The sequence below is a fragment of the Miniopterus natalensis genome, chromosome 10 (genome assembly GCF_054644295.1).
Source record: "Miniopterus natalensis isolate mMinNat1 chromosome 10, mMinNat1.hap1, whole genome shotgun sequence".
NCBI lineage: Eukaryota > Metazoa > Chordata > Mammalia > Chiroptera > Miniopteridae > Miniopterus > Miniopterus natalensis.
Window position 1 is genome coordinate 38,295,465 of NC_142090.1, and position 21,695 is coordinate 38,317,159.

The following is a 21,695-nucleotide window of genomic DNA, read 5'->3' on the forward strand; positions in this document are numbered from 1 at the left end:
AAGTCCTACTTATAGTTGCCATGGTTATTTTTGATTACTTTAAAAATGTAATAATACTACATGGATTTTTAATCTTACTAAAAATCCAGATAAATTTTATACATACATTTTAGCATTTAAATTCCATAGAAGAATAAAATTATATATAAAAGAGACCAACTCTACTCTTGCAACTAGAGTAAAATTATCAATAACTATCACTGCATGTTTAAGAATTTTTAAGGTTAGGATTATAGCAATTGGAATCTACTTTTTGGTGTGTAAGAAGGCAGTTTTCAGAGATTTGGGGGGTAGAAGGAAAATTTGGACTCTTGGCTTAGGTAGTATCAATCTTCTCCATTTAGAAAATGAGCTAAGTACTGAAAATATACCATAGCTCAAGAATAGAAATTTCTTGCAGGTCAAAAAGACTTGTTATACAAAGGTTAAAGTAAATAAACTTAACTACAAGTAAAAATTGGGAATTGAAATTCTACTTATCCTATATTCAATCTGAACAAGCCCATAAAGTGAACAATTTTAAGGTGATGGGTGGGACTTGGATTGTTGTTCATCAAAGCCTAATAAATGGGTAACCTTAGAATATATCTAATGATTTTTTATAATAACATTCTTTATTTAATGACTTTATCCCTGAAGAAATACGGATGGAGCAACAAAACTGCTGATGAAAGAACTCTCAGGAAATCTCTCTAGAGAAATGTGCCCTCCAATTGAGTTAAATGTGAAGTCTTACACAGCTTTATAGCACTTTTCAGCAGAAAAGTAGCAATAAAAACCACCCATCCCCACATAACAGCTTAAAGCCAAAGATTTACTTCATTCAAAGTTTATGAAGTAAGAAAACTGGCAGTCTGGTCTTCTACATTTAGAGTGTGCACACTGCTACCTCACCACAAGGAATCACAAGGAATTAATTCGCTGATATGGTGGGGACCATTTCACATAAACTCTGTGAATATCTAGTGGGCTCCCTCATCTCAAATACTTATTGACCATTGTTTCATTATAGACATAGCCTTGCCATACTCACAGTCTTGGCCAAAAAATAGCAAAAAGCAGAATTCCTGAATTCATTCACTTTTTTCTTCAGTAAATATGTAAACATTGAATTAAAACATTCAATTCTCTCTCTCTCTTTTTTTTTTTATCCTCATCCAAGGGTATTTTTTCCACTGCTTTTCAGAGAGAGTGGAAGGGGGAGAGGGGAGAGAGCGAGAAACATCGATGTGAGAGAGAAACATCAATTTGTTGCCTCTAGCTCCAGCGCCAAGCAGGGCCGGGGACTGAGCCTGCAACCAAGGTACCTGCCCTTGGACAGAATCAGCACTCTAACCACCGAGCCAAACCAGCTAGGGCACATTCAATTCTCTTTTAAACAGATATTCATGTAAGGTAAAGGTACCAAAGTAAAGGGTTAGGTCAGTTTTCAACAAAGTTCTCTCTTAAAAAGTATATTCTAGCCCTAGCTGGTTTGGCTCAGTGGTTTAGAGTGTCAGCCTGCAGACTGAAGTGTTCAGGGTTCGATTCTGGCCAAGAGCATGTACCTCGGTTGCAGGTTTCATCCCCAGCCCTGGTGAGGGCTTATGCAGGACGCTACCAATCAGTGTTTCTCTCTCTTCCTCTCTCTCACTATCCTTTCCACTCTCTCTGAAAAGCAATGGCAAAAACATCCTCAGGTGAGGAATTAAAAAAACAAACACAAAAAAACAAAAACAAACAAAAGGTATATTCCAGCCTGGCCAGGCAGTGTCTCAGTGGTTGAGCATCGACCTAGGATCCAGGAGATCTCTGTTAGAGTCCCGGTCAGGGCACATGCCCGGGTTGCGAGCTCGATCCCATTTGCTGCCATGCAGGAGGCAACCGATCAATGACAACTCTCTCATCATTGATGTTTCTATCTCTCTCTCTCCTCCCTTCCTCTCTCTGAAACCAATAAAGGTTATATATATATATATATAATTTTTAAAAGTATATTCCATTTTCAACAATTCATTTCAAAGAAAATCTGTCATTTTATATAAATTTAATTTATATAAATTAAAATAATTTTTAAAACTATAATTTCAAAATGCTGGAAACTGACAAGCTATGTGAATAATCATAGTGAAACCTTTGCAGAGACATGGAGATCCTCTACCTTTAGGGATTAATATGTGAACCTCAGAAATGATAAATTGCTTGCTGTGATATTGATTAAAGTAATAAAATAAAACTTATTATTTTGACATCATCTAAAAATAACCATTTAAACAATATTATAGAAGAAACTTTTTTTTCCCATTGACCCTTTTTCCTGGGCTCCACTAAGGAGCCTGTATCAAAGGTAAAGCACAAATTTCTATTCAATTACAATTTATTCTTCATGAATAATGCACATTAATGCATATAAAAGCCTCTCATAGGCAGAATTAACTATGCCTTGCTTTATACATTTTAAGATAACCATATTATGAGTAGTCTATAACAGTGAAAGTTCTCATATTTCCTTTTACAGAGAATGATCTTTGAGTATCTAACCCCAAGCTCTCAGTGGTCTATATTTCTATTTTTCAGAAAAAAAAGTCCTGACCTTGGAAATTTTATGTAGTGGCTGCTGAAAAAATATGTTAGATCTGATAAACATAAAAGTATGATTGTAGACAGCCAGTTCTAAATTTTAAATCTTTTTATTTCATACCTACAGCTTAACATAACAGTAAAAGATCAAGTTATATGATTAAAGTGCAAGACCAATGTTTAATTTACATTTATATAAATTAATCTGGATAGAAAACAGAGGCAAATTTTTGTTTTAATCATGGTATAATAAAAGCGTCAAAAAACAAACCTGAGGTTCTGCAAATACATTCTTCATATTGTTGATTGGGCCATATGGGACCTTACTGCCTTCAAAGAGGTGTAACCACTTGTTGGTCATTTCTTCTTCAAACCTAGAGAGAGAGACCAAAAAAGAATGTATTTTTATACTCTAAAGAAGGTAACACATGTTTTTTTCTCATGTGACTCTCTTGCAGCAACCAATAATGACAGTGTTTTCCTTTGCTCCTCTTCTTGCTCTTATTTTCTTTGCTCCTAGTTTTGAGAGAATGTTGCCTATATGAAATGACTTAAGCTGCACTGCAGCCAAACAGGTCCAATTACTGAAAATCCATAATTAGAGATGGAATTCCTCCTATCTCTGTCCTTATGTACTTTATGACAGAGATTCCTTTGGAGAAGAGAGATTATGTGGAAAACAGTATTAATTGAGTTCAATGTGTCATTGAGCTTCTTATAAAAATAATATCATTGCAATTTGAGCATGATATTATTGGACAAAGTATTTTTTAGGTCTCAGGCATAGTATATCAGGTTAGACAATGATATACTATATTACTCCAAATAAGTAAATAAAAATAAATAAATAAATAAATAAATAAATAAATAAATAAAAATAAATATGATTGTTTTAAAAGAAACATGCATGCTTTATCATCATTACATTCCAAGTTCATCATAATTAACAGACACAACCATTACTTAACAATAATATTAGCTATTATTTATCCGTACTGTGACTTACTAATCAGAACAAATTTAGACATGTAAAGACTTACATGACTCAGTTCAGCCAACAACACTCAAATTCATTAAAGTCCTTTACCTTTGTTTTGTTTTAACTATAACTTAAAATTGGACTTCATAGACATAAATGCTTATTTGATTTCCTTTATTTTCTCTATAAGAAAGGAAAGGGAACCTAATTCATTAATGAAATTTGCTGTTTTATACTTCTTCTCTTTTAAGAGAGACAGAATATTGGATCCTCAAAGACATTCATCAATTGTATATATGAAGAATTTTAGAATTGCTAATTGTTTAAATTAGCAAATTATTTTTAACATAATCTAAGTGAAAAGGTTTTTTTTTAAAGCATTAGTTAAAGTAGGTTACTGGCAGCAAGTAAACTGCTTCACTAATATGAAAGAACTAGAGTGAATACAGTAGCAATGTTTAGTATTCATAAACTTCTATTCAGCTCTCTTATACATAGCTAGAATTAATCTCAGATCTGCAGATTCCATGAAAATTTATATTACAGAAATGGACTTCTTCCATTATTGAAAAAAGTATAAAAACACTACCAATACTTTGAGGACACTTCTCTGATTGCCACCTAGTAAATACAAAGGAAGACAAAAGAAAAAACATTTGAACTAATGTATTCTCTAAAAGATAGACTACCATATGAACTATACTGTTCATATATATTTATAAAAAATAATTTCAATTTCTGATTATTTGTTGTTAGTATATAAAAATACAATTGATTTTTGTATATAGATCTGCCGCCTGTTACCTTGCCAAAATCACTTGTTAGTTCCAGTAGGTTTTTTTTCGATTCCATCAGGTTTTCTACATAGATGATCATGTTACCTGAGGAGACAGTTTTACTTCTTCCTATCCACTCTGGTTGCTCTTTCTTTTTCTTTTTAAATTTATCTTTATTGTTGAAAGTATTACAGATGTCCCCTTTTTCCCCCCATTGATCCTCTCCACTCCGCATCCACCCCATCTCCCGGCCTTCCCCATACCAATGTCTGTGTCCATAGGTTATACATATAAGCAAATAAGTTATTTGATTAATCTCTCTCCAACCACTCCTCCACCCCCACCTTCCCTCTGATATACCCCAGTCTTTTCCATGCTTCTATGTCTATGGATCTATTTTGTTCATCAGTTTATTTTGTTTGTAATCAGAAATTGAAATTTACAAACAATACCATTTACAATTACATCAATAATATCAAACACCACAATTAACCATATGCTGGGCCATAACTCAAGCCTTGGTGACTTTCAAAAATTGAAACCATTCCTGGTGAGATGTTATTTAAGGGCACAAACTTGCAACTAGTAGACAAGTCCTGGAGAACTGATGCACAGCACAGTGATTATAGTCAACAATACTGTATTACAAACTTTGAAGCTGCTAACAGACAAAATCTTAACTGTTCTCTCCACAAAAAGAAATAATAAATATATGATGTGATGGAGGTGTTAGTTTATGCTAAGATGGTAATCAGACTGCAATATATAAAGGTATCAAAGCAACACTCCCATTCTGATTCAGTCTTTGAACCATTGGTCAAATATAATTTTGTGGTTTTACATTTAAAAATAATAATAATTTACATTATTATTTTATATTATAATTTCCATATAAATAAGGATCTGATAAATTTTTAAAAATATATATATCTTTATTGATTTCAGAGAGAGGAAGGGAGAGGGAGAAAGAGAAATAGAAACATCAATGATGAGAGTTGTCATTGATTGGCTGCCTCTTGCATGCCCCTGAATGGGGATCGAGCTCGCAACCCGGGCATGTGCCATGACCCAGACTCTAACAGAGATCTCCTGGATGCTAGGTCAGTGCTCAACCACTGAGCCATGCCCGGCTGGGCAGGATCTGATAAAATTTTTTAATGAAGGTAATATTACAATTTACGAGGAATAAAATTAATTCTATTCATGCATCCGCTTATTCTACAATCATCTAGAGAGTGCCTTGATTATTGTCCTTAAATATGCCTTTCTATTTCTCTCCATTATCACAAAGATTTTTTTCATTATACATTTTAATTACAGCTTAGTAATGTTAATTATCCCTACTTATTACAAAATAAAATATTTCATTTCCAAATATTAAAAAAAATTATTCCTTCATACGAACCCCAAAATACAAGATTAAATGTCTTGCACTAATTGATTCTTCACATCTATATGTTCTTTTCAATGACTGTTAAAGTCATCTCCTGGCTAAGACTTATAAAGATTTATGCAGATATATATCACCAAAATGATGTATGTTGAAAGAATAAAAGAGATACTGCAAATATGGAGCCTTTTCAATCATAGTGTTAATTATTTAAGTTTTCATAAACAGTATTATAATGGTTAGTCTGCTAAACTTTCCAGACAAGTGAATTTATCATCACTGGACTCACCCAAGTGGCCTGAAAGATCTACACAAAAAAATGTATGTCAATAACCAAACAAACCCATAGTTGGAGGCTTGCCAACATAAAACTCCGGGGAATAGTTGAAGTTTTAGTATTTATATAAGCTTTTCACCACTGGGCAAAAGAGAGGGATTTATTTCATGTTATGGAAAACAATGGATGCACTTTGTAAATGAGACAGGGGAGAGAGGCAGCGTCTGGAGATGCAGTTGTGACCACTGTGTGTGTATTTATGTGGATGTGGGTGTGGAATTGTTCATAAATCCCTTAAACGCATAGACAGAATATGTCTGCATTCCACTGTTCCCAGAGGATACATCCATCATTTTCTTTTGAAAATCTATCTCTTGATCTAAATCTGATGTGGAATACTTTCCTTTATTTATGCAAAAAAAAAGTTATTAAGTGCATGTTTTATTAGCCACAAAAATTCTGCTAAAAAAATGTAAAAAGCTGATGATCTAAATCACACAAGGCAATACAGTCCTGAAGATAACACAAGTAGGATATCCTTAGATCCAGTTTCTTGAGCCTCAAAGCTAGAGCCTCCTCTAGGAAACTTAAAAAACAATTCAATCTTAATTGTGAACTTACTAAATCAACCCCTATATTTAGTTTCAGATTTTTTTGAATTTACTTGATGCTGGATTGGGTATATCAGACAGCATCATTTAGGTAGATGAAACAGGGCTACATAAAGATGGACTTGAGTTTAAATTTCTTAACATCAACATTTAACTTAAAAACAAACAAAAAAACTCTTCCTCTTTAGGGAATAGATTTAAGTTGCAGCCACATCTAAGCCCTGAGAGAAACTAATAAGATATCAGGCCATGAAGGTAGGAGTTGTAAATATCTGTAACACTGATAACTAAATGCTGATCATTAAATTGGTCTAGCCCGGCCAGGTGTGGCTCAGTGGTTGAGCGTGGACCCAGGAGCCAAAGCGATCACGGTTCGATTCCGTGAGGGCACATGCTCAGGTTGCGGCCTTGATCCCCAGTTGGGGGCATGCAGGAGGCAGCCGATCCATGATTCTCTCATCATTGATGTTCCTATCTCTCTATCCCTCTCCTTTCCTCTCTATGAAATCAATAAAGATATATTTAAAAAATAAATAAATACAAATAAATAAATAAACTGGTCTATATTTTGTAGATATTAACTTCACAGGCATGCTGTATCATAGTATTGTCTTTGTTTGACCAATAGGAAACTCAGGTTTGGAGAAATTAATTTGTTCAAATTAATACAGATGAAATTTGTACTCTTTGATCAATATCTTTCCATTTCCCTGACACTAACTCCTGGCGATTACCATTTTACATTCTGGTTCTACTAGTTCAACGTTTTTTAAGATTCCACAAAGAAATGAGATCATGCAGATTTGTCCCTACTTCTATGTCTGGCTGGTTTTACTTTGCACTTCCATCCTATATACCTCGAGATATATCTCCTTACATTAATACTCATTTATTCCTGGTGTTTTTAGCAAGGGTTTATTTTGTGTCAGTCACAGGGATTAAAACAATAAAAACGTTTCTGTATTCAGAGTCCATATAGTCTAATGGAGAACACAGCTATGGAACCTGATGAATTACAATGCAGGAAGCTAGGACAAAAATATGAACAGAAAATTTACAGTTAAAAAACAAAAAAGGGAGATCTGAACTAAAACTGGGAGTCAGAAAAGGGTTAGAAAATGAGGTGAGGCCGGCCTGGAGTGGCTCAGCAGTTGAGCATTGACTTATGATCTAGAAAATCTAGGTTCGATTCCCAGTCAGGGTACATGCCTGGGTTGTGGACTGGATGTCCAGTAGGGGGCGTGCAGGAAGCAGCCAATCAATGACTCTCATCATTGATGTTTCTATCTCTCTCTCTTCCTCTCCCCTCCTCTCTCTGAAATCAGTAAAGACATATTTTTTTTAAAAAAATAAGGTGACATTTGAGCCAGGTTTTGAAGGATGAGTTATAATTTTCCACATGAAAGATGGGAGAAAGGGTGTTTCAGGCAGAGAGAGAGGAATGCATACAAAGACCCAAACTAGAAATAATCTATAATCTCCTGTGTCCTTAATTGGAAAAGATGAAATATGAAAGGAAAACTGGAACCAGAGAGCAAGGCATCTTGTCTGTAATGCTAAGAATACTGGATTTCCACCGGCAATAAGGAACACAGAAGGGTCTTTCAGCAGGGGACAGTCATAACCACAATCGATATATATAATGGAAGGATATAGATGAGACTAGAGATAAAGAAATTTGACAGGGGCAACATTCTCTCTTTGAAGCATCTTAAGTCTGTCTATCATTGTCTCATTATCTTCCATATTATTGTCAATCATAAACAACTTTCCATTTGAAAAGTTTTCTTGATATTCTTATCTCTTTTTGTTGCTATCTTATTTATCTCTTTCCAATCTATCATTACTGCTTGAGCCTCTGAAATCTGACTTGTTCACCAACACATTTTCTTGCCCATTCCCCAAGAGTCTCCAGTGAGCACTTATGAAATCCAATATTCTTTTCATAGTCCTCATTCTACCTACTCTCTGTGCAGTGTTTTATACTCTTGAGGATCTTATATTTAGATCCCATGACACTATAACTTTTTGAATTTTTAATATCTCTTTGGCCATTTCTGTTTCTTTTATTAATTCATTTATCTTTATCTTTCAGATCCAATATTCTTTGTTCTCTTTTACTCACCTAAGTAATCCTGTCATCTCTACGCAGACACCCAAATCAATATTTCTAGCCCTGACCTTTCCCTAGTTCCCTTTTTCTAGTTATCATGGGATATTTCCACTCAGATGCACTATCGTCCCCATAAACACATCTATGGATGACTATAAGTTGCATTTTCCCCATAAACCCAACAGTCCTCTCTTGTGTGAATTCACTCCCTTGGTAAGGCTAGACACTTCTTTTCATCATGTCATATAATTTATACATAATTGTCCTGTAGAATCAACCTTTCAAAAGTTAAGTTTTAGTCTTCTGTTCCTACTGTTACTGTCACAATCCATACCCTTAATTCTTTAGACAATAGTTGAGTAAAAATGTGTTGCCTCTGAAACATCAATCAGAAAAAATATATGCACCCCTATGTTCATAGCAGTATTATTTACAATAGCTAAGATCTGGAAACAGCCCAAGTGCCCACTGGCATATGAATGAATTAAAAACCTGTGGTGCATTTACACGATGGAATACCATGCAGCTGTCAAAAAGAAGGATCTCATACCCTTTGAGACAGCATGGAGGGGCCTGAAGAGTATTATGCTAAGTGAAATAAGCCAGTCAGAGAAAGACAAGTATCACATGATCTCACTTATATGTGAGATTTCAGTTAACAAACAAAATAAACAGATGAACAAAAAAAGATTCAGAGACACTGAAGCAAGCAACAGACTGGTGTATTTTGGGGGGAGAGATTAACCAATGAACTTATATGCATACATGCATAGTCCATGGACAGACAATAATTTGGGGAAGGCCTGGGGAGGAGGCTGGAGTGGGAGGGAGGGGTCAATGGAGGCGGAAAGGGCACATCTGTAATATTTTTAACAATAAAGATAAATTTAAAAATTCATTGCCTCCACTTTTCCTCCTATCAATAAATGATGAATTTTAGATATGACCCAAATTAATCCAGCTTTTTCCTTCCCCAGGATCACTATATTCTCTCACCGTAGAGAAACAAACTGTTTCTTGACTTTTATATCCCTAGAACCTAGAACATAATTGGCACTCATTAGGTGTTGAATGAATAAATATATGACTATGTGGGGACAATGAGAGGGTCTCAGCCACATTAGCTTCAATTGGTGGGGTAGATTATTTTCTTGTAAAACCTTGCTGAGACTAAGTTTTTTTAGATACAGAGGTTGAAAGAAGGAAAACAATTTGAAGTTTTTAAGTTTAAACTTATTTATCACAGCATCTCTTCTTCTGCACTAGTCTGTAAATTCTGTATAAAAGTATGTCTTATGGAAAATAAATTTAAAGTTCCCAACAACTAATTTACAAACAAATGCTTAAAATACAATGTTTCAATTTAGATACTGCCTACATTATGCAGAGAATCAGATCTCTGGAAGTCAAAGGACCTTAAAAATCATCTATGAGCCTAAAAAATCATATTATGTATATTGAAATATTTCCAGTAATAGGGAAAGCACTGGCAGTCAGATTATTACAAATATTCAAATATACACAGTTGTGCTATACCAGAAAAGGCATGAGATGTGGATAGATTTTGGTTTGATCACAGCCCCAGCACCTCCTATCTATATGATCTTCATAGAAATATCAATTAAAAACATTCAAAATTTTTCAAATCAAAACAACTATTTAGTAAACATTTACCATGTGCAAGGCTCTGTGCTAGGCAGTTTATATGAATGGGGGATTTCATTTAATTCTCACAACAATCTTGTGAAGTACAATCATCAAGCTCATTTTAAAGATAAATAAACCAAGGTTTAGAAAATGTAAGTAACCCTTTAAACTCATCGACATTAAGTTGCCAAACTGGAAGTTATCCTGGGTCCAAAGCCCATGTGTTAACCACCACTTTCTACTGCTTGATTCTGGACAGCAGAGCTCAGGAGACCAGACCAGAAAAACCTCTGTGAGTGATGTGCTGCAAAAGGTCAGCAAGTCAGAGGGCTAAAAAAGGAATTACCGCATCTTGATGCTGTTAACTGAGAAACTTTTATGTACCAGGCACCATAAAATACTTTGTATATATTATTTCTAGTTCTCATAATCCCATAAGGTGAGTTTTATGATCCTTATGCTTGATGAAACTAAGATATAGAGAAGTCAGCTGGAAGTATATGAATCAAAAGTGTATTGGCTGGTGGGGTCTTGAAATGGTCATTTTCTGTGCTCTTTCAGTAGAGTAGACCCACTAGATGCCAGCATCAAACCAATTAGGTCATTGGCAGTTGAGCTATTCTTTGCCCTCAGAGTTGGGGAGGAGAAAAGAGCTAACACTCTACTGGGTGATTTGCCTGGGCCACAACTAATCCTGACTTCTTTTCCACTGACCACTGATCAACCTTATGTTCTCATAATACCTCATAAGATTGGCCACCATTTTCTAAATTGATCCTTTCAAGAACTCCATAAGAATGGGCAAATTATTCTTATTTTGAAGGTGAAAAAAATAAACTATTATTGGGATTCACACTCAAGTCTTTGCATTTCAGTCTCAGACTTTATGTCACTATATACAACAGGCATTTATAAAAGATAATCAACAAATAAATCAATCAATCAAATTTATTGAAAAGACAAGCTTGATTTTTAATACTAATATCACTTAGCTCTGTGAGTGTGGCTAAGTTGTTTAACTTCTCTGAGCTATAATTTCCTCATCTCTTAAGAGAAAATTATAATTAGATATAAATTGCTTAGCACAGCACCTAGCACATAGTAGGTACCCATTAAATGGCTCTTATATAGTAGTAATGTTACTTTTAATACTCTGTCTTCTTCCATTTCTTTAAAAAATGACTGGTATTTTGATGGGGATTACATGAAATGTATATATTGCTTTGGGTAATATGGCCATTTTAATTATGTTGATTCTTCCAATCCATGAACATGGGATAGCTTTCCATTTTGTTGTGTCTTTTTCAATTGCTTTTAATAATGCTCTGTAGAGGAGGACTTTGCAAAAATAAGACTCTCAGGGACTGTTGTTTGGGAACTGGAGGAAACGCTGAAAACCCCTGCTGGGGGCTGGGCAGGCAAAGGGCTCACCAGAATGTGTTCTTAATCGAACCAACTGAGCCCAGGATGCTAAAATGGCCCATGCTGAAAAGGCAACAGGCTGAAATCAATCTGAAGCTGCAGCAGGCCAGAGCCTGGGGAACTAGAATCAGAAAGGGTAGGGACTGAGGAGATGGCGGTGGAGCAGAGACTAACTCCCACAGGGTGAGCTCCTGACAGCGACACCTCTAAGGGGAGTGATACCCTGAGCTACACTAGCCACCTTGCACCCTAAAGACTCTACAGAAGACTCTGGAGCAAGAACAGGCAACTACAATGTTGCAAAATAGCTGACAAGAGGAGCTGGTCCACGGAGAGCCTCAGACCAACCATCTACCTAAGGACACCAGAGCCAAACCGAGACGGCTCCTCACTTTGGCTGACACACAAGTACCTCCCAGGAGAACTGAAATCACAAAAAACAGTGACCCTCAGACAACATAAGTTGGCCAGAAGAAATTCACCTGATTGACTACCTTTTTTTCTGCTGCTTTTTTTGTTTTGATTGGTTTTGGTTTTTTTTTTTGGTTTTGGGGGGTTTTTTTGTTTGTGGGTTTGTTTATTTTTTTTCTCTTTTTTCCTTAGGAAGAAGAGAAAGGGGAGAAAATTTGTTTTTTCTTCTTTTTTAAATTTTATAATAATCTTTTTTTTTTAACATTTTTTTAACTAATTTTTTTTCTCTTTTTTATAAAAGAATTTTGTCTTGCTTAGCTTGTTTTCAGTTTTGTTTTGGTTATTTGCTTTGTTTTATTTTACCCTTGCTTCTACTATCAAGACTTTCTTGATATCCCTGCTTAACGACTGGGACTTTATCATTATAACCAAGTTTACTGCTTTCCTCTATATTTCTCCCAAATCTCTTACCAGACTCCCTGCCTGCCTGGGCCTTATCTCTCTCTCTCCTCTCAATACATTGGCATAACTTTTTTCTTCTTTTTCTTCTTTTTTCTTCTACTTTTCTATCATTCTTTCATTATGCTCCCTTCTGTTTTCTGGTCCGATTGTTAGTTTCTCTTATTCTCTTTATTGTATTATTGTTTTCCCATTTTAAACTATTATCCTACTCCTATTTTCTCCCTTAATTTTTTTCTGGCCCTTTTTTGAGAATCTTTTCTCTGCTTCTGTTATCTCCCAGTAGCTTCTCATTTTTTACATTTTAGTTTATTATTATTTCTAAATTTTCACCACTATTAACAACAATATACATCTCTCTCTCTCTCTAAGCACTACTATTCTTTCTCTCTTTCCTTTCTTTAAACTTTTTTTCTGTGTATGTGTTTTCCCTCCACACTCTGAGTTCTGTTTTCACGTGGGTTGTTTTCATTGTGACTGTCAAGATATTTTGTAAGGTACCTCTTCTTTCCTGGAATTTTAGTTGTGTATTGTCCTGCCTTGCCAGCACCTGTACAACAGCTTACACATTGAGGTTGGGGCTGAGACACAGTTAGCCAACCTGAGAGGAGGGTCCTCCCAAGGACTGATCTACAACAATCTAGACCCAACCACAAGAGGAGAACATAAAGAAACCAAAAAGGAGCACCCATAAGAGGGACATGCCTAGAGGAAAGAGCTCAGAGATGTAAGGAAAACACACCTCTGGGCTCCACTGGACCCACAAGACAAAATCCCATCCCACAAGACTGGGAGACAGCAAATATATCTAATAAATAGATACAAGCACTAAGACCTACCAAAATGGGGAGACAAAGAAACAACCCCCAAATTAAAGAAAAGGAAACATCGCCAGAAAAAGACGTCGATGAGATGGGGTTAAGCAAGTTATCAGAAATGGAGTTCAGAGTATGGATGATGAAGATGTTCAAGGAACTTAAGAAGACTCCAGATGATAAGATCGAGAACCTTAGTGAAAACATGAAAAAAGAGATACATACCATAAATAAAACTCAGACAGAGATAAAGAATGCTGTATCTGATATCAAGAATGCACTGGAAGGAATTAAAAGCAGGCTCAATGAAGCAGAGGATAGAATCAGTGACTTAGAAGACAAGGTAGAGCCTGGCTGGGCGTGGCTTAGCTGTTGAGTGTGGACCTAGGATCCAGGCGATCGGGGTTCAATTCCTGGTCATGGCACATGCTCAGGTTGTGGGCTCAATCAATGACTCTGTCATCATTGATGTTTCTATCTCTCTCTACCTCTCCTTTCCTCTCTCTGAAATCACTAAAGATATATATATATATAAAAGAAGACAAGGTAGAGAAAATCACACAATCAGAGCAGCAAAAAGAAAAAACACTTAAAAAGCATGAGGACAGTCTAAGGGAACTTTGGGACAACATGAAGCGAAACAACATTCGCATTATAGGAGTGCCAGAGGGGGAGGAAAGAGAGCAAGGCATAGAGAACTTGGTGGAAGAAATAATGATAGAAAACTTCCCTAGGCTGGCAAAGGAGAAAGCCACACAAGTTCAGGAAGCACAGAGGGTTCCAAACAAAAGGGACCCAAAGAGACCCACTCCAAGGCACATCATGATTAAAATGGCAAGTGTTAAGGACAACGAGAAAATATTAAGGGCTGCAAGAGAGAGACAAGCAGTGACCTACAAGGGAACCCCCATAAGGCTGACAGATGATTTCTCAACAGAGACTCTTCAGGCCAGAAGGGAGTGGCATGAAGTTATCAAAGTAATGAAAAGCAAGAACATGCAACCAAGATTGCTTGATCCAGCAAGGCTATTGTTTAAAATTGAAGGTGAAATAAAAAGCTTCCCAGACAAAAAAAGGCTGAAGGAGTTCAGTACCACCAAACCAGCATTGCAAGAAATGCTAAAAGGACTGCTTTAAGAAAAAGAAGGAATAGTGAGAGAAAGGTACATCAGCATAAAGGGGAAAACTGGCATTAAATAAGTTGATATCAATAGTAACCTTAAATGTAAATGGAATAAATGGGTCAATCAAAAGACAAAGGGTAGCTGAATGGATAAGAAAACAGGACCCAAATATATGCTGTCTACAAGAGACCCACCTGAGAGCAAAAGACTCACACAGGCTAAAAGTGAAGGGGTGGAGTAAAATATTCCATGCAAATGGAAAGGAAAAGAAAGCTGGAGTAGCAATTCTTATTTCTGACAAAACAGACTTCAAAATAAAGACCATAACGAGAGACAAAGATGGTCACTACATATTACTGAAGGGATCAACCCAACAGGAGGAAATAACCCTTATGAACAGTTATGCACTCAATACAGGAGCACCTAAATATATTAAAAAAATTCTTGGGGGACTTCAAAGGGGAGATTGACAGCAACACAATCATAGTGGGGGCTTTAACACCCCACTGTCAGCACTGGACAGATCATCAAGACAAATAATCAAAAGGGAAACACAGGCCTTAAATGAATCAGTAGACCTCATGGATTTAATTGACATTTATAGAACATTTCACCCCAAAGCAGCAGAATACACATTCTTCTCAAGTGCACATGGAACATTCTCAAAAATAGACCATATGTTGGGGCACAAAGCAAGTCCCTACAAATATAAGAAGATTGAAATCATATCAAGCATCTTCTCGGATCACAATGCCATGAAACTAGAAATCAACCACTATAAAAAAAACTCAAAAATAATCAAACACATGGAGGACAAATAGCATGTTATTAAACAATGAATGGGTTACCAAGGAGATTAAGGAAGAAATCAAACACTTCATGGAAAGCAACAAAAATGAACAGACAACAACCCCAAACCTATGGGACACAGCGAAAGCAGTCCTGAGAGGAAAATTCATAGCATTACAAGCCTATCTCAAGAAACAAGAAAAGATCTAATGAACCATCTAACACAACAACTAAAAGAACTAGAACGAGAACAGCAAGAAAAGCCCCAAGGAAGTAGGAAGAAGGAAATAATAAAAATCAGAGCAGAAATAAATGACATAGGGACTAAAAAAAAAAACAATAAAAAAAGTCAATGAAACCAAGAGCTGGTTCTTTGAAAAGGTAAATAAGATTGATGCACCTTTAGCCAGACTCACTAAGAAACAAAGAGAGAGGACCCAAATTAATAAAATCAAAAATGAAAGAGGCTATATAACAACTGGCCCAACAGAAATACAAAGGATTGTAAGAAAATATTATAAGCAACTTATGCCAACAAATTGTACAGCATAGGGGAAATGGACAAATTCCTAGATGCATACAACCTTCCCAAGCTGAATCAAGAAGAGGCACAAAACCTGAATAAGCCAATAACAACTAATGAAATTGAAGCAGTAATAAAAAAACCCAGCAAATAAAAGTCCTGGACCAGATGGATTTACAGGTGAGTTTTACCATACATTCAAAGAAGAATTCACACCTATTCTATTCAAACTATTCCAGAAAATTCAAGAGGAGGGAAAACTCCCAAATTCTTTTTATGAGGCCAGCATCACCCTAATCCCAAAACTGGATAAAGATACTACAAAGAAAGAAAATTACAGACTAATATCCCTGATGAACATAGATGTTAAAATCCTCACTAAAATACTAGCAAACCGGATCCAGCAATATATTAAAAAGATCATACATCATGACCAAGTGGGAATTATTCCAGGGATGCCAGGCTGGTACAACATCTGCAAATCAATAAATGCGATGCAACACATAAACAAAATGAAGGACAAAAATCATATGATCATATCAATAGATGCAGAAAAAGCATTCGACAAAATCCAGCACCCATTTCTGATAAAAACTCTCAGCAAAGTGGGAATAGGGGGATCATACCTCAACATAATAAAGGCCATGTATGACAGACCTACAGCCAACATCATACTCAATGGGCAAAAACTAAAACCATTTCCATTAAAAACCGGAACAAGACAGGGATGTCCACTTTCACCACTCTTATTCAACATAGTACTGGAAGTCCTCGCCATAGCCATCAGACAGGAAGAAAATATAAAAGGTATCCAAATTGGAAAGGAGGAAGTAAAACTGTTATTATCTGCAGATGACATGATACTGTACATAGAAAACCCTAAAGACTCCGTCAAAGTACTACTAGATTTGATAAATGAATTTGGCAAGGTAGGTGGATACAAAATCAACATCCGGAAATCAATGGCATTCTTATACACCAACAATGAACTTTCAGAGAGAGAAACTAAAAAAGCAATACCATTTACCATTGCAACTTAAAAAATAAGATACATAGGAATAAACTCAACCAATGATGTAAAAGACCTGTACTCAGAAAACTATGCGACACTGAAAAAAGAAATAGAGGAAGATTTAAACAAGTGGAAGAAGATACCATGCTCATGGATTGGAAGAATTAATATAATTAAAATGTCTATACTACCCAAAGCAATTTATAAATTCAATGCAATTCCTATGAAAAGACCAACAGCATATTTCACAGACATAGAACAAACATTTCAAAAATTTATATCATACCAAAAAAGATTCCAAACAGCTACAGCCATCTTGAGAAAAAAGAACAGAGTTGGAGGAATCACATTACCAGACTTCAAACTATATTACAAAGCCACTGTAATCAAAATGGCCTGGTATTGGTACAACAACAGGCATATAGGTCAGAACAGGCAATGGAACAGAACAGAGACCCCAGAAATAGGACCACACCATTATGGTCAGTTAATATTTGACAAAGGAGGCAAGAGTATTCAATGGACTAAGGACAGTCTCTTCAATAAGTGGTGCTGGCAAATTTGGACAGATACATGCAAAAGAATGAAACTAGACCACCAACTTTCACCATATACAAAAATAAACTCAAAATGGATAAAAGACTTAAATGTAAGTCACGAAACCATAAAAATCCTGAAAGAAAACATAGGCAGTAAAGTCACAGACATCCCACGTAGTGTAATTTTCACTGACACATCTCCTAGGGCAAGAGAAACAAAGGAAAAAATAAACATATGGGACTACATCAAACTAAAAAGCTTCTGCACAGCAAAGAAAACAGCCTCAAAATACAAAAGAACCCCATGGTCTGGGAAAACATATTTGCCAGGGATGAATCTGATAAGGGGCTAATTTCGAAAGTGTACAAAGAACTCATAGCACTCAGCAAGAGAAAGACAAACAACCCAATTAAGAAATCGGCAAAGGACTTAAATAGACACTTCTCCAAAGAGGACATAGGGATGGCCAAGAGACACATGAGAAAATGTTCGACGTCGCTAATCATCAGAGAGATGCAAATTAAAACCATAATGAGGTATCACTTCACACCTGTCAGAATGGCTGCCATCAACAAATCAACAAACGACATGTGCTGGCGAGGGTGTGGAGAAGAAAGAGGAATCCTAGTACACTGCTGGTGGGAATGCAGACTTGTGCAACCACTATGGAAAACAGTATGGGGGTTCCTCAAAAAATTAAAAATGGAGCTGCCATTTGACCCAGTGATTCCCCTCCTAGGAATGTATCCTAAGAATCCTGAAACGTTCATCAGAAAGGATATATGTACCCCGATGTTCATATCAGCACAGTTTATAATAGCTAAGATCTGGAAACAGCCCAAGTGCCCATCAGTAGATGAGTGGATAAAAAAGCTGTGGAACATTTACACCATGGAATACTATGCAGCTGTAAAAAAGAAGAATCTGGTACCCTCTGGGACAGTATGGATGGACCTGGAGAATATTATGCTAAGTGAAATAAGCCAGGCAGAAAAAGACAAGTATCACATGATCTCGCTTATACCTGGAATCTAAAGAACTTAATAAACTGATGAACACAATGGACTCAATGGCATGGTAACATAGATGAGACAGATGAATGTCAGAGGGATGGAGGAGGGCGGGTGGGTGGAGGGGGAGAGAGTAACCAAATAATTTATATGCATATATACACAACCCAAGGACATGGACAATGATGGGTAAAGGGACTGGGGAGGGGGATGGAACGGGGTGGAACGGGTCATTGGGGAGAAAAAGGGACATCTGTAATATTTTAAACAATAATAAAATTAAAAACAAAATAAAACAAAACCAAATCTAAAAAGTAGGCAAACTTCTGGCAAAAAAAAAAAAAAAAAAAAAAAAATGCTCTGTAATTTTCAGTATATAGGTCTTTCACGTTCTTTGTTAAGTTTATTCCTAAGTTTTTTATTCTTTTGGTTGCAATTGCAAAATGAATTGCTTTTTTCATTTCATTTTCTGAAGTTTTGTTGTTAGTATACAGAGAAGCAATGGCTTTTTGTACCCTGCAACTTTACTCATTTATTTATTGTTTCTAATATTTTTTTGATGGAGTCTTCAGGGCTTTATAAATACAGAATCATGTCATCTGCAAAAAGTGACAGTTTTACTTCTTCCTTCCATATTTGGATGCCTTTTATTTCTTTCTCTTACCTTACTGCTCTAGCTAAGACTTCCAAAGGTATGTTGAATAAAAGTGGTGAGAGTGGATATCCTTGTCTTGTTCCTGATTTTAGAGGAAAACCTTTCAGTTTTTCACCATTGAGGATGATATTGGCTGAGAGTTTATCATATATGTCCTTTATTATGTAAAGATGCTTTCCTTCTCATCCTATTTTATTGAGTGTTTTAACCATAAATGGATGTTGTATCTTATCAAATGCTTTTTATGCATCTATTGATAAGATCATATGATTCTTATCTTTTCTTTTGTTAATATGGTATATTACATTGATTGATTTACATATGTTGAACCATCCTTGTGCCCCTGGAATGAACTTGAAATGCTAATCAAAACTACAATGAGATACCACCTCACACCTGTTCGAGTGGCTATTATCAACAAGACAAGCAATAACAAGTATTGGAGATGTTGTGGAGAAAAATGAATCCTCATTCACAGCTGGTGAAAATGTAGACTGGTTCAACCACTATGGAAAGCAGTTTGGCAATTCCTCAGACAATTAATAATAGAGCTACCATACAACCAAACAATCCTTCTCTTGAGTATATACCCCAAAAACTTAAAAACATATATTCAAAAAGGTATATGAACCTTTATGTTCATTGCAGCATTATTCCAGGTAGCCAAGACATGGAAACAACCGAAGTGTCTTGCAATAGAGGACTGGATAAAGAAGATGCGGTACATGTACACAATGGAATGCTACTAATACTACTCAGCCATAAAAAGGATGAAATACTGCCATTTGCAACAACATGGACGGAACTTGAGAATATTATGCGAAATGAAATAAGTCAGTCAGAAAAAACTAAGAACCATATGATTTCAGTCATATGTGGGATATAAAACAGACTTTTGGACACAAACAGCACTGTGGTGGTTGCAAGAGGAAAGGGGTTGGGGGGATGGCGGTGAAGGGAATCTTAATATATGGGGACGGGAGAAGATATGACTTTGGGTGCTGGGCACATAGAGCAAGATACAGATCTTGTAACACAGAAACCCACACTTGAAACCAATATGTTCATATTAACCATTTCACCCCCATAAATTTAATAAAGTATTGTTAAAGTCTGGAAAAAAAATCTAAGTGTACATGTATCAAATCATTATGTTGTACACCTAAAACAAATGCAATGTTATATGTCAATTATATCTCAATTAAAAAATAATTAAAAAATAAATTAGCCCTAGCTGTTTTTCTCAGTGGTTAGAGCATCAACCTGCAGACCTAAGGGTCCTGGGTTTAATTCCAGCTAAGGGCACTACCTTGGTTGCAGGCTCAATCCCTGGCCCCAGTCAGGGCACTTGTGAGAGGCAAGCAATCAATGTGTCTCTCTTACATACATCAGTGTTTCTCTCTCTTTCTCTCCCTTTCACTCTCTCTGAAAAGCAATGAAAAAAATATCCTTGGGTGAGGATTAAAAAAATAAATAAAAAATTTTAAAGATAAAAAAGTCTAAGCTTCTGGGACTTCTAAAATATATTTATATATTACTTCATTGATGTTTATTTCTTTTTATGGGAAATATCATTGTTTGTACTGAAGCTTCCAGGAGATTGGTGATGACATCAGTGTCAGAATTCCAGTCTGTTTTCATTACACTTGGAGATCCCATAGTATGGCCTGACAATGCAGAGATTTTAAGTTAGGCAGGAAGTGATACAGCAGACATATTTTATCCAGTAAGCAATGAAGATAGTTGAAGCAATTTTATTTATTTTTTTTATTGACTTTTGAGAAAGGAAGAGAGAGAATGAGAGCAAGAGAAACATCAATGTGAGAGAAACATCGACTGGTTATCCCCACAAGTGCTGCAATCTGAGATCAAACCTGCAACCCAGGTATGTGCACTGATTGGACATTGAACCGACCACCTTCTTTTGTACTGGACAATGCCCCAATCAACTGAGCCACACAAGCCAGGGCACCCTCAGGGCAATTGAAGCAATTTTAAAAGGTACCAACAGCTTGTGGAGACACCACAAAGTTTAAAGATCTTATCTTTTCGTCTCATCCTAATGATTACAATGAATTCCTTAGTTCCTGTCAGTGATGAAGAGAATGCCTGCTAGAGCTTATCCTGGGTCCATATTTGGACAAGGCCTCATTTATGTAAGAAGCCTGGAGTGCACCTAGACAAAATCTAGTGACTTTAAAGTCAATGACAGGCTGGAGGAAAGATGGCAGCACTGTGAAAACAAGTAGAGCACCCCTGCTCCCAGCCATGGACTGGGTTTACTCCTAAAATACTATGTAACCAGCTTGGAAAAACCAGAGAAATATACCTAAGTGGACATATTTTGAGTAGGCAGCACTGAAGAAACATCATAGAGTCTGGTAAAAGAGGGGGGCATAGTAAAGGGGGAGTCCCCGGAAACCTGTGCTGGGCTCAGGCTTAGAGGCTGCAAAGCTCCTTCACTTTGGGAGTGCAGACTGGGATCCAAAAGTGGGGATTTCAAACCTGAAGCAGAGAAGGGAAGGAGTGCCCCATGTGGAGGACAGAGGGACCCAGGAAAATAGTGTGCCCACAAGGAGGGGA

The 21,695-nt window shown here is 36.3% G+C and overlaps 1 protein-coding gene across 3 annotated transcripts in view; it reads right to left on the minus strand.

Annotated features, from left to right (window-relative positions):
• SUGCT (succinyl-CoA:glutarate-CoA transferase) overlaps window positions 1-21,695 on the minus strand; it is an 841,499-nt gene that overhangs the window by 408,611 nt on the left and 411,193 nt on the right. For all 3 annotated transcript variants that reach the window (XM_016207271.2, XM_087821075.1, XM_016207275.2), the window contains exon 12: window positions 2,831-2,933. In XM_016207271.2, the coding sequence (XP_016062757.1) occupies window positions 2,831-2,933 (103 nt within the window). The remainder of the gene's footprint in view (window positions 1-2,830; window positions 2,934-21,695) is intronic.